At 49.8% G+C, this 17,369-nt stretch overlaps 2 protein-coding genes across 4 annotated transcripts; one reads left to right on the top strand and one right to left on the bottom strand.

The window, feature by feature from the left end:
• Positions 1-2,146: 2,146 nt before the first annotated feature.
• Positions 2,147-6,312, top strand: LOC123365776. 2 transcript variants are annotated; one of them, XM_045008659.1, is made up of 3 exons: positions 2,147-3,024; positions 4,300-4,437; positions 4,538-6,312. In XM_045008659.1, exon 3 carries the CDS (start codon positions 4,751-4,753, stop codon positions 6,116-6,118), a length of 1,368 nt encoding a protein of 455 aa, XP_044864594.1. In that variant the 5' UTR covers positions 2,147-3,024; positions 4,300-4,437; positions 4,538-4,750; the 3' UTR covers positions 6,119-6,312. The 2 variants fall into 2 exon arrangements, with proteins under 2 accessions (XP_044864594.1, XP_044864593.1); XM_045008658.1 differs by having other exon boundaries at positions 4,300-6,312.
• Positions 6,313-8,286: 1,974 nt separating this feature from the next.
• On the bottom strand, positions 8,287-9,943 carry LOC123367029 (coiled-coil domain-containing protein 166-like). Of its 2 annotated transcripts, none has more exons than XM_045011014.1 (2): positions 9,866-9,943; positions 8,287-9,344 (listed from the first exon to the last, which is right to left on the bottom strand). In XM_045011014.1, the coding sequence occupies exon 2, from the start codon at positions 9,334-9,336 to the stop codon at positions 8,491-8,493; it is 846 nt and encodes a 281-aa protein (XP_044866949.1). In that variant the 5' UTR covers positions 9,337-9,344; positions 9,866-9,943; the 3' UTR covers positions 8,287-8,490. The 2 variants fall into 2 exon arrangements, with proteins under 2 accessions (XP_044866949.1, XP_044866950.1); XM_045011015.1 differs by having other exon boundaries at positions 9,872-9,887.
• Positions 9,944-17,369: the final 7,426 nt, after the last annotated feature.

Here is a 17,369-nt window from a genome sequence, read left to right on the forward strand (position 1 = left end):
CCACACCTTTGCCTCATTGGTCCAGGAGTCCAGAGCTGATGCAGCCTTTGGCTTAGCGGTTGCGTTCTGCAACATCTAACTCCGACCCCACCGCCTACGTAAGGCTTGGGAATCACCTAACTGGAATGCATAGGAGCAATCACTCGAAGAAGAAAAGACGGTTACTCACCGTAGTAACTGTTGTTCTTCGAGATGTGTTGCTCCTATCCATTCCAGACCCGCCCTCCTTCTCCACTGTCGGAGTAGCCGGCAAGAAGGAACTGAGGAGCGGACGGGCCAGCTGGGGTATATATCCTGCGCTATAGCGGCGCCACTCCAGGGGGCGCCCAGCCGGCCCGCCGGAGTTGCTAGGGTAAAAATCTTCTGAAGAGCTGTGCATGCGCGGCGCGCACACCTAACTGGAATGGATAGGAGCAACACATCTCGAAGAACAACAGTTACTATGGTGAGTAACGGTCTTTTCTCACCATGAGTTCTTCTCAGCAAGTCCAACTGGGCTTGACTCCTGGTAATGGCTTGTACAGTCCAGGGATTAATGCACCTCAGCAAGTATTTGCAGTGACACCCAAGCAGGATTTTCAAAACAGAGCAGGATTTATTAGTCAACTGGAACAGAGCACTGGAAGTCCTTAGCTTACCATAGAGACACAGAATCATAGGATGCAGGATTTGTTGAGTCTAAAACATCCAAGACAAAAGTCTTTTTTTTTTTTTTTAAGAAAAAAACCTCCAGTGAAGGAGCTTCCATGACCTCCCTAGGCATCTTCCATTGTCCTACTGCTCTTACAGTAAGAAAGTTTTTCCTGAGGTGTAATCTAAATGTTATGCTGTAGTTTGAACCCACTGCTTTTGTCCTGCCCTCTGTGGAAAGAACAACTTTTCTCCATCTTCTGCAAGTATTTGAAGACCACTATCATGTCCCCCCCATTAACCACCTCTTTTCCAAACTAAGCAAACCCAGTTCCTTCAGCTGCTGCTCATATGGCTTGCATTCCATCCTGTTAATAATCTTTGATGCTCACTTCTGGATCCTTTCCAGTTTCTCTACATCCTTTCTATACATTGGTGACCAAAATTGGATACAGTACTCCAGCTGAGGCCTAACCAGTGCCAAGTGGTACTATCACCGCCACTTGCCTGCTATGCCTCTGTTAATATAAACTACAATTGCATTTGCTTTTTTTGAAGCAGCATCACATTGTTGACTCATGTTGCGGTTGTGTTCCACCACAACGCACAGGTCCTTCTCAGCAGTGCTGCTGCCAAGTCAGTTGTCCCTCATTCTGTATTTGAGCATTTCTTTTTTCTTCCTTAAGTGTAGCACCTTACATTTGTCTTGGTTGAATTTCATTTTGTGGTGTCTAGCCCTGTTCTCCAATTTATCAAGTTCCCTCTGAATTTTAGTTGTATTCTCCAAAGTATTGGCAACACCTCCCCTTCCTCCCCACCGCCCCAGCATTGTCATCTGCAAATTTGATCAGTGTGCTCTCTATTCCTACATCCAGGTCATTAATAAAGACATTAAACAACACCGGACCCAGAATAGATCCTTGTGGAATCCAACTTGAGACTTCCCTCCAATCCGACATCATTCCATTAATAGTTACTCTTTGCTGTTGTTAACCAATTATGTATCCACTTAATAGTAGTTCTGTTCAGCCCGCATTTCTCCAGCTTACTTATCAGACTATCATGAGGGACTGTGTCAAAAGTCTTTCTGAAATCCAGGTATATTATATCACTACACCAAACCAGTTACCCTGTCAAAGAAGGAAAGCAGGCTGGGATGGTATGATTTGTTCTTAGTAAATCCATGGAAGCTGTGGGGGTGGTGCTTGCAGAGATGGGCAGCACGCAGAGCCCTGTGCACACACCCCAGGAGCTGCAGGGGTGCATTGGTCCCTGCCAGGAGCAGCATGGGGCCGGGGTAGGCAGGGAGCCTGCCTTAGTGGCAGCTATGCTGTACTGCCAACTGGGAGCTGCCTGAGGTAAGTGCGGCCCAGAGGGAGGCTGAACCCCCAGCCCTGAGCCAGCACCTCATACCTACTCCTGCACCCCAACACTCAGCCCCAGCCCCCTCCTGCACCCAAAGTATCTCCCAGAGCTTGCATCACCACATCCCCTCCTGCACCCAACCCCCCTGCCCCAGGCTCAGCCCAGAGCCCCCTCCCACACTGCGAACCCCTCAGCCTGAGCCCAGAGCCTGCACCCCCTCCCGAACCCCAAACCCCTATCGCAGCCCAGTGAAAGTGAGTGAGGGTGAAGGGAGCGAGCCTGGAGAGGGTTGGGGGATGGAATGGGTGGGGCTTTGGGGAAGGGGCGGGGCCTCAGGGAAGGGACAGGGTAGATCCTGGGTTGCCCTTAAATTCAAAATGTGATCTTAGGTGTAAAAAAGTTGGCGACTATTCTTTCACAGCAACTCGCACATAGATTAAAAATAGCAATAACAAGAGCTCCTTGTCCCCTCTAACCTACAGAAACAATAGCTTGATTTGTTTACAGGGCTTTGTGGTTTGCATGTGTAAGAGTCATAATACATTGCTAAGGGGAGGGTTAATTCAGCCATCTGAATAGTGCATTTAATGCTGGCGATGGGGAGCCCCCCCTCCCTGGTCTTTTCTCTCTTACAGGAGCAAGTCACACAGTCTATGTCTGGTTCCTGGAATAGCTCTAGCTTCCGAACTCGTGAGTCTCATCATACTGCTTAGAGGTGACTGTTCCAGTGTAATGTGCCTGTCATGCTAGGGCCTAGTCACAGAGGGAGGGGTGCTTTCTGAGCAGCATCTGCTCCAGTCTGGTTAGAGTACAAGAAAATAGACTCAGGCTACCACCAGGGAAGTTCCAGCCCAGCACAGATGTGATGCAGTGATGACCTCACAGTGGTGGTGGTTAGCATCAGAGCACTCAGAACTTCTTGGAGGTAAAGCTCTCATAGTCTCACACTGGAGGACAGTGCTGCTGGGCAGCAGGACACTCCAGGAAACTGCCGGGTCCTAGCTGAGGAGGCGTGTCCCGAGCTTCAGGGTAAGGGAGATTTGCTATGCTGCGGTGCGGTGTTGGGTGGGAACAATCTGCACTGATGGGTGAAGACATCCTAAACCCAGTGCTCCCTTTGCTTCCCTTCCCCTATAAAGTCTATTGAACCACAAGAGTCTCCTCTCTTTTGGTCTTCCCTCCTTCAGCCCCAAGCCTCTGCAGAGCTTGGGGATGGGGAAGGTGTTTGTTCCCTGTTTACCAACAGCCTGGATAAGGATTTATGAGTCTCCACTCTTCATATTCCATTTCAACAGAGAAATACAAAAGCATCTGGCAAAAGCCTCCCCCTGCTTTTGAAATAGCACTGAGATTGTTCTCAGGGGTCCCAGGATTGCGGATCACCTCGTTAACCCCTGCCTCTAGTGAGGGGGAGTCTTCCCTGCAGTATCTGGATGTCAGCTCCCTGATACCCCCACCCATGAGCCTCTAAAGCACTCCCCTCTAGGCTATACCAGCACTTCCTTCACCTTGCAGGTTTACAAGAAGTACACCTGAGTCCCCTTGAAGTATTCCTCTGTGATAGCCAGGCCCTGACACTGGCTACTCCCAGAAATGCCAGATCATCTCATCCCAAAGCAGCAGTATACCCCCCAGCAGTGTACCCCAGTTTTACCTTAAAAACACCACTCGTGTAAACTGCACTTGTAAGCACATAAATAAAGCACTCCTCAGTGAATGGATGCAGTGTCTTTTTCTCCACTCTGTGATATACCTAATGAGTCTTCTGTCTTTATCCACACACAGGGCACTCGCATGTCTGCTATAATGTTCCCTTTTACCTCCATGTGGTTTTGATTGCTAGCAGTTGTCTTTGATGGTTTTCCTTTGACTGCTCTGGGATGAGGCAAGGGTAGGGAACTGAACAATATATTACATAATCAGCTAGCCATGGCGCAGTGACAACTCCCTCCTGCTTGAATGGGTCCTCACCAAGACACGATTCCCTGGTGACTACCTTTTACTCCAAGACCATAAGGGCATGATTTTCAATATAGTTACATTATTCCTTAAACATTACCCATATACACCTCTCACAATCATAAGTATTGATAAGTTACAAGCTTTCAGCAGAGAACTCACCAACTGTCCTTCAAGGATAAGTCCCATGAAAGCCATGTATAATGTGTAGTAAGTTTGTCAGATCTGAGCCAGGAGTTGCTTGTAAAGAACAGTGAACTCTTTTTTTGCCAGTTGGCATCAGTGGTGTCTGTGTCACAATCATCCATGCATTTTCCTATACACTATCATCTTTACAATTAACAGGCCAGGAATTGGAACGTGAGTCTTCAGCAGCTTTCATGCTGCAGCCTCAGAACCTTGGATCAAGAGAGAAACGAGGCCAAAAGCTACCACTTCCAAAGACAAAGAATCACCAGCTGCAGGCTTGCACCAGGAGCAGTGGTGAGTCATGGAGTCCCCCTGTCCTTTCCCACCTCCTCTGAGCAGAGGCAGTGGTGCTATTGTGGAATCTTCTCTGCTTCATCCTTTGCTCCTCATCAAGGATGTGAAAGAGCAGCTAAACACGCACATCAGAAAAAAGAGACTCCAGCTCCTGTGGGGCTTGCCATATATAATCCTAAACTCCCTGGCAGCATCCATCCCATCCATCCCAGAGTTCCTGGAATGCACAGCGCTGCTGGAGTCTAAAGACTACCAGCGGCCACTCTTCAGGGCAGAAAGGCGTAAGCACCTTGAGCGACACCTGAGAGAGAAAATGGTGCATCGCAAATGGGGCCTTCCCAAGAGAATCCAGAAGTCTTTGAAATGGTTTATTCCTCCTGAGGCAGCCAAACAGGAGCCCATGCTTGATGAGAAGGTTTCTATATCTACCTCTACACATACGGGACTTTGTGAAGCTTCATGTGGGAGCTCAGAGGCCTGTACTAGCAGGATCTGTCTGACAGCACAGAGATCTGAAGGCAGTGGACAAACCACAGTGACACTAGGCACTACATCTGAGACCACTCTAGCTGGAAGCATGAGAAATCTTCAGAGATGTCAGACCCGAACATGTCCACAGAATAAAACAGGAGAGGAGTCTCTGCTGCTGGAATGGTCTATGAATTTCAACCCAGATACAACTGAGCTGCCAGTGATTGGGGAGAAGAAAAAGCACCTGGAGTTCCAGGGAGGGAAGGAGAACTGTGACCTTTCAGAAGACACTGAGGGCTCCAGGGACACATTTTTGCTGGGTACAAGTCCACCAAGCACACAACCAGCTCTCCTCAATGGGGCTCAGAGTGAAATTGGAACTAGCTTCATGAACACACGGTTCATAAATAGCAAGGGACAATGTAACCAGAACCTGGAGCTCGGGACGAAGCTAGAGATGAAATGGGGTGTCTCCTACATGTTCCAGGAATCCTCTCCTGCCATGAGACCTCCCCCTGCCCAACTCACTTACTGGGAGAGAAAGCCCAGCTCAGGAGCAGAAAAAAGCCCTGTAAGCAGGATAAGTGGGTCTCAAAAATTACCCCATAGGTGCCAATGGGGATTTTCCCAGGGACTCTTAAGGGCCATCAATCCTCCAGAACAGTCACAATCACAGCTGCTTTCACAGGGCAGAGAGGAGGTTCCAAAATCTAACTTTGTCCAGGAAGGACAGAAATTTCTTGGAATAGCTGGCTCTTGTAGGTCAGTAACTATGCACAGAACTGAGCGTGATGCAGCTGAGCCCTCTAGGGCCCTGTTACTGCCAGGGCAGTTAGCCTCACTGGAGGGTGAGAATCAAGAGGCTAGGCAAAAGGTGGCTCTTACAGAGCTCCCTCTGGAATCCCAGTTGCAACCCAGCCCAGCTGGAGTTCCCTGGGCTCTCAATGGAGACATGCTGAGGAATAAAAATCTTCAGATTAAATTGGGTTTGCAGAGTCCCTCCCAAGTGCCCATGACCCTCAGCAACAACCCGGCAGCCTCCCTGCCAATCCCAGGAGCTGAGGGTGAAGAAAGTCTTGTTACAGATGACACAAAAAAATACTTTGAATTCCACCTGAGAGAAAAATTGCTGCATCAGAAATGGGGACTCCCTAAGAGACTGCAGGAATCCATGACCCTGTTTCTACTGCTAGAAGCAACAATAAATTAATGCCTTTCTTCCCCAAGGAAGCCTGGGATGTGCTGGTCTAGGTCTCCTTACTCTCCTCCCAGGACAGAATTCTACAGTACTTATCACCTCCTCTAAATTTCTGTTACCATTAAATATAACTCTGGATATTCATCTATCTAAATGTCCAATCCCTTTTTGAATCTTACATTCCTGGCCCCAATTGTTACCTACACAAAATTCTCTGTTACTCACACACTCAAGGAGAACCCACACTTACCCTGTTCCTAGGGCTCAGGCGTAACCCTGTGTATTTTCTGCAGGTTCGCAGGACCTTTTACCAGTGACAGAGCCTTACACAGTAATATCCTTATCCTATTTATTAACAATCACCAAAAACAGACTGCACACACTACACATACAAAAATGTTCACCAGTCCCAATAAGACAGATGAACTTTTCTTGAGGGCCAGTCAGGATCAGGTCATCTGGGGGATTCCAGTTTCTACATGGTGTCATTGGCAGAGTGTTGAGGTCTGGCAGCCCTGATGGGGCTGTGTCCTGGAGTTGGTTCCCAAAGAACTTCCTTTTGGACCCCAATTTATATAGTGAAACTTGAGTCCTGCTTAGCTATACCTTAACCAACCAATCCTAACACATTGTAACAAAATTCTCTAGCCAATTATACCCCACCACCTTAATTTACACCTAGCAAAATGAATGATGTAACCGACAGAAACAATCAAAGAACCAGACAGAGATCATACATCAGACAAACAATCGGGAAGTGGGGACCATAATGACAGAACATAAAGAAGTGAGGATTTCACAACCACAACTATTGAGAAGTGATTTCTTGCCAGAGAGAATGCTAGCAAACTACGTTTTCTTTCACCATCTTTAAGATCTGTTTCTTTATCTGGTGATAGTGGGTGCTATTAGACCAGGATCTCCTCCTTAACAGCCTGATCTTACATTGTTTCAATGCCATTTAGATGGGATGCGACTTCCTGCTTCTTAGCTCATGGCTGCTGCTCTTCTAATATGGCTGCAGACAAAAGCTTAGGCTTTAGGCCTTATAATATGGCCACAGGAAAAGGCCTCATTCTTACACAATGACTTCCTGTGGCAGTGAGTTCTACAGTCCAATTACACATTGTGTGAAAAAGTATTTCCTTTCGTTAGTTCTGAATTGTCCACCTTTTTATTTCACTGAATGTCCCCTTGTTCTTCTGGTATTAAGACAGGGAAAAAAAACAAAAAATTTTTAGGAGAAAATCTGAGAGGTTTTTGTTTGTTTGTTTTTAAATCACAGGATTCCAGGAATACCAAAGATCATAAGAGTGTAGTTGTAGCTGTGCTGGTCCTAGGATACCAGAGAGACAAGGTGGGTGAGATAATATCTTTTATTGGACCAATTTCTGTTGGTGAGATAGACAAGATTTTGAGCTACACAGAGCTCGTCTTCTTGCAGATATACATTGGGGGCACATTTCTGGGTGGGGGGATAGTCTGTGTGGCTCAAAAGCTTGTCTTTCTTGCCAAGAGAAGTTGCTCCAATAAAGACTTGTCTTTCTCTAAAGATCACAAGACTCAGCAGGATAGCACAAGAGCTGGCCCAGGATCAATCTCTGTGCAGAGGGATAGCACAGGCGTTAGAATGCTAGCCTGGGACTCAGAAGACCTGGATTAATTCCATGCTCTGCCACAGGCTGTAAAATGAGGATAACAGATTCATAGATTCACACATTCCAAGGTCAGAAGGGACCACTGTGATCATATCTGACATCCTTATAACACAAGCCAGAAAACATCCTCTAGAATAGATCCTTTAGAAAAATATCCAACAATGGCATCCACAGTGCTGCTTTGTGGATAAATATGTTAAAGTTTGTGAGGCACTTGGATACTTCAGCAATGGGGCCCATATAAGACCCATGCGTGATAGCTGGATAAATTGTTCCCTGCCAATGTCTCACTAAAGCCTTTTGGATCAGATCTTTTTGTTGGAAGTTATAGTTCCTCCCAGTTCAGTATCCGCTGGGAATTTAATTTCCCTCTCAGCTTATTAACAAAGCTGTTACTGAAGAATGTTGACCTAAAGCAGCGGTTCTCAAACTTTTGTATTGGTGACCCCTTTCAGATAGGAAGCCTCTGAGTGTGGCCCCCCCCCTTATAAATTAAAAACGTTTTTATATATTTAACACCATTATAAATGCTGGAGGCAAAGTGGGGTTTGGGGTGGAGACTGACCGCTCATGACCCCCCCATGTAATATCCTCGTGACCCCATGAGGGGTCCCGACCCCCAGTTTGAGAACCCCAGTCCTAAATAATTCTAATACCAAAACCAAGTCATGGCAGTGAGTAGTGGCCACCTCTCTGTCAGCTCATTCCTGGGGTCACAGCTAGGGCCTACTTCTTGCCCTGGTGGGTGTGGTACAGGCGAGCCATGTCTTGCATGTAGCAACGCTCTCGCAGCAGCTGCTGTGCCTGATTCTCTAACCGGCGCTTGTGTAAATGCAGTGTGCGTGATCGCTGGATGAGCTGGTGCAGCTCCTGCCGCAGCTCCTGGTTCTCACATTTCACCTGGTCACTATGCTCCTGCATGCATCGTGCAACCACTTCCTGTGCCTGCTGCAGCAGGCAGAGCGCCTGCTGCTGGGACTTCTGCTCAAAGGCAGCCTTCTCTTGCAGGAAATGGCTTTTGGTCTCCTGCAGGTGCTGAGTGTGCTGCTGCCTGGTGGTTACCAGCTCTCCCTGCAGCTCCCTGATGTGGGCAGCCTGCTCCTGCTGCAGTGCCTGGATCTCCCGCAGGCCCTCAACCTCCTTGCTAAGGTGGAGAAGTTCACCCTCTTTGTGCAACAGTTGTTCCCGCAGAGCTGCCTCCTTCCTCTGGTAGAGGGTGAGCAGTTCCTGCTGCTCCCTGCGGATCTCCTCTACAGCCTGCTTGTTCTGATCATTCAGGGAGACGATGGCATCCTGGCGCCGCTGGGCCCGCTTGGCCACATAGCACATGAATTCCTGGTTCTCAGCCCGGAGGCGCTGGGCCTCTTGCTGCAGGAACTCGTTCTCCTCCCGAAGCTGAACACGTGCCCCCTTCATGTCCTCCAGCTCCTTGCACAGGCGGCTGTACTCCTGCTGCAGCAGCACCTCTTCTCTGCTGGCTGCAGCCCCCTCATCAGCTCCATCCAGGGGAGCAGCCACAGCTGGCTGCCCCTTCTGCTCTTGCTGCAGTTTCTGCCTTCTCTTGGGGGGCATAGTGCGTCCTCCAGAGAGACAGAATGGAACAAGATACAGTAACAGAGCCTCCACCCACCTCTCCCCAGGGAGCAGCAAGAGCAGCTCGCTGAGGGGGGAACCCTAACGCCCCCCCCCTGTGTACCAGCCCCCTGCTCCCCTCCCCCCATGCCATGGCCCTGGCTCCTCCCTACTTGTGCCCCCTGGGCCCCCACTGGTACCAGCCCCCTGCTCCCCTCACCCAGTGCCCGGCCCCTCCCCCTGTGCACGGGCCCTGGCTCCCCCCTACTCGTGCCCCCCGCCTGGTACCAGCCCCCTGCTCCCCTCACCCTCTGCCCAGCCCCTCCCCCCCCATGCCTGGACCCTGGCTCCCCCCCTACTCGTGCCCCCCGCCCGGTACCAGCCCCCTGCTCCCCTCACCCTCTGCCCAGCCCCTCCCCCCATGCCAGGGCCCTGGCTCCCCCCGCCCGGTACCAGCCTCCTGCTCCCCTCACCCAGTGCCCGCGGCCCCTCCCCCCACTGTAAACTGCTGCGTTTTCGGGCCCCTCACCCGGACCTGGTCCCGCGCCGCTTCCCCGTTGCCTGGAGACGGGGCAGCTCCGCCTCCCACCCCGGGGCCCGGGGCGAAGCGCGCACCCGAGGGCGGGGACGGGGCTGCCCTGGCTCCTCCCCCCACTTAACAAGACGGAATATTCATGAGGCCCGGCCTCCCACCCCGGGGCGCCTCCCGCCTCCCCCCCCAGACAGACCCCGCCCCCAGCGTGGGGGCGGGGCGCCCCTACACACCCACACGGGGGGGGGCGCTTGTTGCCCCCCGCTTGGCAGTGCCCCCCCCGCTCCAGCCCGGGCCCACAGGACAAGCCGAGCGGCTCGTCCGCAGCTGCCTGAACACCGGTGCTCGGCACGCGGCTCACAGACAGCCTGGGGGCGACCCGCCCTATGGGGCAGCCAGCCCCGCCCCTTCTGCCCCTCGCCCTCACGGCCGGAGCCCCCCAGCCGCCGCCCCCCCCCCAGCCATGCCAGCTGGCTCGGGTTACCACAAAACCGCACCCACCCCCGCGCCCTGAGGCCCCTGCCCCCCCCACGTACCCAGGCCCCCTGCTCCTGCCCCCCGCCCTCCAGCCCCCGCTCACCCCCCCACCCTCACGCCCTTTCACTGCACTGTGGCAGGGGGTTGAGGTGCAGAAGGGGGTGAGGGCTCCCGGGTGGGGCCAGAGATGAGGGGTTCAGGGTGTGGGAGGGGGCTCTGGGCTGGCACTGAGGGGTTCAAACGGTGGGCACGGGCGCGGGGTTGGGACAAGGGGTTGGGATGCATGGGGTGGGTGGGCTCCAGCTGGGGGGGGGGTGGGCTTTTGTTAGCCAAAAGGGCTCGTTTTCCCCCCGGAGCTTACCTAATTACACCAAGGAGGCACGGAGGATCAGAGAGACGAGTACCATTATCTTTATTGATCGGTCAGCTGAGCGGGTGCTCTCATCTCGGCTCGTGCCAAAGAGAGAGACACACCCCACAAGTCCGAACGGGCCTTTTTATAATCAGTAACAAACAACTTAGCCTACGTTTGTCTACGTCATTTGGTTGACCTGTAGAACCTGTACATGTACCTGTTAGGGGATAATTGGGTACGCAGGATACATATATCATTTTGTGGGGGCTACAAGAGACATACAGCTGTTGAGGATACATTTGTCATTCTGAAGGGGAAACAAGGTACATCTGTTGACCCTTTGTACTAAATATCTTGAAGACATACATGGGAACACAGCTGCATAATCTTGGGGAGCCAACATATACTTGGGGAGCCAAACAAAACTGATAAGCGAAATAGCTGACTTAGGTAGATACACGGCCTTCAGTCTAATGAGTTCTGTAAGCTTTCCAACACAGTTTGGACAAGCATAACATAACTTTGGTTTACTCAGGCCTAATACGGAAAGGCTTCATTAGCACTATGATTTTCCAACAACTCCCCCCTTTGAGAATACTCACCAAACCCTTTGGCTGAGTGTTCTCACACTTTGAGGCCAAAAAAAGCAATTAAGCTCTAGGGAGCTGGGGTCATTAATGAGGGGGTATTAAGTCCCACATGCATCCTTCCCATGGATCCGGCAGGATTCGGTATGTGGGAGCCACACCCACCCTAACCGGTCCATATGCTTGGAAGGAGCACTGTAAATGTACACACTTCCACTTAGAAAGTGTCCAAGTATGTCTTCTTGACCACAGATCAGATGGTTCCTGATGTGTCTGTAAGGGCAGTGGCCAAGGTTGGTGCTTAAGATCATTTCAAATGGCCATCAGCTTGTCATTCAGGAAATCCTGGATTTCTAAACATACTAGATTCCACTGCAATGCCTTCCCAGCCTCAGTGATATTGAATACCATCTCTGTCAGTAACTTCTGGGTCATAGAACTAAAGATGGAAATGACATGTAACTCACCGACTCCAGCCTGTACTTAAGATAGCTGAGCTTAAAAAAATAAGGCTAGTGGCCTTTTTTAGTTGGCCCAATTTCTTATCATGTTCTCAGCTTTGAAAAATATTTCAAATGGCTGCTTCACTATTGGCCCCAGCCCACAGGGATCTGGTTAATTCCCCTTTCTCCAGAGGAAATAACCTAGGCTTTTTGTTGTGCTAATCTAATGGCAGCCCCTTGTGAACAATCTGGGTATGTAAAAGTGATCTGAAAACTGGATAAAGGCAATGTCATTTAAAATCCAATTAGGGAGGGCAATACATACTGAAGGATTTATCCAAAACACAGGGCGCAGCCTGTAGAATAAACCCCAAAATCCAATCAATACCACATTCCCAAACATGGGTCCCACAAATTTCTTCCTGTCAGTGTATAATTCTTTGATTCTTCACCAGGGTCAGTTCTCAATGTCCTTTCTGGTCAGGAATTCCTGGACTTTGGCAATGTCAGTGGAATGAGCATTTCTTCTAGAAAAGTTCAAAGGCACAGTAAATCTGTCAGTGGACAAGGGAGAGGTTCCTAGCACGTCACCTTGTCCTTTTTCCCTGCTGTCCAGAAGGCACAGTGGAGCTAGAAGGAGAAATAGGCTAATCATCAGTAGGAGAATTCTCCCGATGCGGAGGGGTCTTTTTGTAGTGAGAATCCTGGGTCCAAGCAGTCAGTCTTTGGCACTTCACACCGGTGTTGGTAGTCAGCAGGACTCAATAAGGGCCTTTCCAGCATGGAGCCAAAGCAGTCTTTCGTTGGTGGACCTTTATGTAGACCCAGTCTTCTGGTTCCAACAAGTAGCGGGGCTGCTAGGGTCTTCGGATAGTGCTTCTTTACCTGTGAGAAAAGAAACCTAACACATTGCATTAGTGTCTTTGCAGATTTTACATCTGCTTGGGTATATTCAAGCCCCCCCCCCCGCTTTTCTTGGTTGTTAGCCAAGTCCTTGAACAGAGTCAGTGTCTTATCTTGAGACTGAATATGTTAACTATTTTTTCCTCAGTTAACTCGTTCTTTTTCCTTTTCCCTTCTTGGCTTTTTTAACCTACAAAGGAAACTTTTACTTTTTACTTATACACCTTTTGTTAACAATGAACATATACACATTGCTGTTATACAGTACATTAGTCTTATTATTTAATATATGCCACATATACCTTTTTACTAATATAACCTTATTACAGAGCTTTGGAACAACAAACCAACAAGCACACCCACTTTGAGAAGTTCACGTAATATAACCTCTAGTCCAATAGCTATCCACCATCCCCAGCCCTCCGGCTAAAAGTTTGAGGTAGCCAGAAGGATCCCCTGTACAATAAGGGGAGTGGGTTAACTTTTCATGTCTTTGCTTCCAAAGACTGTCGGTACACAAATTTTAACAACAATTTTCAATTAAAAGATTTGGCCAATGTAGTTTCTTTCTCTTACTTAAGAAAATGTATTAGACTTTAGTAGATCACATTTTTCTGATGTATCCACACTTTGTATTCTAAGTTAAACAAAACAAGTATCTGCATTTCAATCCAACACTTCCGCTTGATTTCAAATCAGACCATCCCATGAAAATATTAAACACAACAATTCTGACCATGAGACAAACACCACAAGACAGAACATAGAACACAAAACATAATTTTTACTGTGCCAGTAAATCATGGTACGTTGAATGCTGTTTAGCTGGCATTAGTTTTCTTTGATTATCTGAAAGACAAAAACAAAGGTCTACCCTGTTTTATAGGCACAGTGGCCTCTACCTTATCAGTTAGATAATTTGCATTAATACAGATGCTTTCTGGCTTGCTTTTTACTTTTAACTCCTGCTTCATCAGCCTGGGCCCGATCCTTTTTTTTTTTTTTTTTTTCATGATCTATGCTCTTAATTGCTCAATTCTAGTTATCAAGTACACATCTCGTCCTTCTCTCCAACTACTCTATTGCAGTCCTGCTACGACTGGGGGTAGATCCACCTGCCACCCTTCCCGGTCAACCAGGGTGGAGAGAGGAATGCTAAACCCTTCTCCAGTTCTCAGACTTACTGCAGCTGAGAGTGGGCACACCTTTAATTATGCAATCCTCAACATATAACAGCAACAGAACCAAATAAAACAAACATAAAACAACAAGGGTAAAACAAATAGATGGTGTAAATTCTACAGGGTTCCCCCATTCTCTATTGCTCACCAAACTGTGACAAATTCCTGTTACCCATTTATCCCTCATGTCAGGTGATCAGACAGGACAGGACTGCAGGACATTGGGGGAGGATAGAGAAAACACACCATATAACCAAATTTTAAAACTTCATTACAAATAATAAAACAACAATGGAGAGTGTTGGGAATGCTCCCACATCACTCAGGAAAAATATAAATGCCCCAAGCCTTAAGCCACGTTAATACTCACACATGTCCAGACTGGCCACGTCTGTATATAACGTTCAGAAAAGGGGGAATAGGTGGATGGGAGATTATCCTGTATACAGCTTGTTCAGAATTTCCAACATGCTTCTGCTCTTGGGAGGGCTGGTTTTTTTGTTTTTTTTACACCCTGGAATCTCCTGCGGTGTCTCTTTCAGAGATTCTAGTCCAGGTCAGCTACCTCTGGCTTCTCCAGTGTCACCAAGCCACACCAACACCGGCATCCGTCACAAAGTCAGACTGTTGGATCTCACTGAACAGTTAAGCTTTGCAAATGTAATCTCACCAGTTCTGTAACTTGTACTGCCTTTAGTTTGCCTGTCTTTATTTTTCCACAACCAGCTGGGGCTGAAAGCAGTTTTGTTTCTTGACCTTGAACACAAAGCAACTTTCTATTTCTCTGCCAAGCTGCATTTTAAATTAACCCATACCTAGACAAATTGCTTACACTGTGTCAGAGGCTTTTCTTTGACGATTAAAAGCTCCTCTGAGATATATGATCTTATTTAGATTGAAAGTACCTTTTAATGGACATTGTTTAGATGGATCTTCATGCGTGTGAAGATTCCAATTCTTTAAATACCTGCAGGTTTTAGAACCATAATGTACGTACATATAATATGCTGGGGTACCCTTAGGGGGTGAGGTGGAATGTTTAGACTGTCCCTTACCCATTTTCCACTTACACACACACTGCCCTGTTCGCACTAGCAGCTCATAAACTAAGGATCTCTCCCTACAGGGCACTCACACAGGAGAGACTCACAAGGAAGACTACGACTCTCCTACATCTCCCTTCAGCAAAGAGCATCGGCTAGTCTCTGGGAGACGGCGCCGCTTGCGTCCAGTGAGATGATCAGACTGTCAGTAGCCCACACGGAAAGGAAGGGGGGGGGAGAGAAGATGGGTTCACACACTCCTAGACCCGGTTATCACAGTTTCGGCTTCCAGCATACCAATAGAACAAGAAACAAAAGTACCCCTACCAAAAAGAAAAGCCAGCCCTGGGGCTGCTCCCAGTAATTGTTCACAGACTCATGGAGTAAATGGAATTATTCATTAGCCGTGTCTGAACCTAGGTACCTTAACCAGAAAGCTTTTACCCACAGTCTTTTACCATTAGGGGCCCAAAGTCCCAACCCTCACTTCGGGGGCGTTAATCCTCAAAACCCAGGAGGTAACGCACTTACCACGCCCGGAGTGGCCATGTCTGGCAGGTGGACTCCCCTCTTCTGGTACTGTCTTGCCTCCGTGTCGTTTGGAGTTCTCTATGGAGGGGGCGTAGCCGTCCCGGCCGATTGCGGTGACCCGGAGCTCGAGCAAACCAATAGCTCAAGGTGGCCACTCTCCTGAGCCGTCCTCGGCCGCCGGTCGCGCCCCCTACAGGGAGAGAAGTCCCGGCGGAGTCGCCAATTTGTTAGCCAAAAGGGCTCGTTTCCCCCCCGGAGCTTACCTAATTACACCAAGGAGGCACGGAGGATCAGAGAGACGAGTACCATTATCTTTATTGATCGGTCAGCTGAGCGGGTGCTCTCATCTCGGCTCGTGCCAAAGAGAGAGACACACCCCACAAGTCCGAACGGGCCTTTTTATAATCAGTAACAAACAACTTAGCCTACGTTTGTCTACGTCATTTGGTTGACCTGTAGAACCTGTACATGTATCTGTTAGGGGATAATTGGGTACGCAGGATACATATATCATTTTGTGGGGGCTACAAGAGACATACAGCTGTTGAGGATACATTTGTCATTCTGAAGGGGAAACAAGGTACATCTGTTGACCCTTTGTACTAAATATCTTGAAGACATACATGGGAACACAGCTGCATAATCTTGGGGAGCCAACATATACTTGGGGAGCCAAACAAAACTGATAAGCGAAATAGCTGACTTAGGTAGATACACGGCCTTCAGTCTAATGAGTTCTGTAAGCTTTCCAACACAGTTTGGACAAGCATAACATAACTTTGGTTTACTCAGGCCTAATACGGAAAGGCTTCATTAGCACTATGATTTTCCAACACTCTGAGGTGGGGCTGGGGGTTTGGCGTGCAGGAGGGGGCTCAGGGCTGGGGTTGGGACAAGGGGTTGGGATGCGGGGGGGGCTCTGGGGTGGGGCTGGGGGTTTGGCGTGCAGGAGGGGGCTCAGGGCTGGGGTTGAGGTGTGGGAGGGGGTGAGGGCTCCAGGGTGGGGCCAGAGATGAGGGGTTCAGGGTGTGGGAGGGGGCTCTGGGATGGCACTGAGGGGTTGGGACAAGGGGTTGGGATGCGGGGGGGGGTGGGCTCTGAGGTGGGGCTGTGGGTTTGGCGTGCAGGAGGGGGCTCAGGGCTGGGGTTGAGGTGTGGGGGGGGGTGCCGTGTACAGGCTCCGTAGGGGGGAGTTTGGGTGCAAGAGGGGGGCTCAGGGCTAGAGCAGGGGGCTGGGATGTGGGAAGGGGTTGGGGTGCAGGCTGCAGGAGGGGGTTCCGACCTGGGGCAGAGGTTTGTGGTGTGGGCTCAGGTGGCTCCCGGGCTGCAGCATAGGCGCCGACTCTGTGGGTGCGCCGGGGCTGGAGCACCCACAGGGAAAAATTGGTGGCTGCTCAGCACCCACTGGCAGCTCCCCTCCACCTCCTCCTGAGCACGCCGCGTGCCCGCTTTTTCCCCCTCACTCCCAGTGCCTGCACAGCTGTTTTGCGCAACTGGGAGGGCGGGGGGGAGGAAGGGGAATGAGTCACTGTGACTGAGTGGGACTGTTTTTAATGTTTCCTCTGAATACTGTGTTGATGCCTCAGTTCTGGCCGACCCTCTGTCGCCTGGCGACTAATAGCCAGGCCCTCCCCCCACCCGTCCCCCGCAAGGGGATGCTAAAGGTGTTGGAGACAGAGAGCTCAGGTGACCTCTTGGCCCAGGAGAGAGACAGCCCAGAGAGGAGAGGCTGGAGGGGGTTTTGGCAGTTTTTTGGAAGCTGGCTGGAAAATGTAGGGGAGTCCCGACAGGGCTCGGGCCTCCCAGCGGGGCTGTGGCCTCCCTGGGGCCCAGATGGACCTAACTAAAGGGGGTCCTGTTGTCTGTACCAGCAAGACCTGTGTTTCTGTCGTCTAAATAAACCTCTGTGTTACTGGCTGGCTGAGAGTCATGTCTGACTGTGAAGGAGGGGGTGGGTGGGTGCAGGACCCAGTGGCTTCCC

This window comes from Mauremys mutica, chromosome 3 (genome assembly GCF_020497125.1).
Source record: "Mauremys mutica isolate MM-2020 ecotype Southern chromosome 3, ASM2049712v1, whole genome shotgun sequence".
Classification (NCBI taxonomy): domain Eukaryota; kingdom Metazoa; phylum Chordata; order Testudines; family Geoemydidae; genus Mauremys; species Mauremys mutica.

Excerpts from the sequence above, each read along its gene's own strand:
- LOC123365776 (XM_045008658.1), top strand. The coding sequence starts at position 4,445 with ATGGAGTCCCCCTGTCCTTTCCCACCTCCTCTGAGCAGAGGCAGTGGT.
- LOC123367029 (XM_045011014.1), bottom strand. The coding sequence starts at position 9,336 with ATGCCCCCCAAGAGAAGGCAGAAACTGCAGCAAGAGCAGAAGGGGCAG.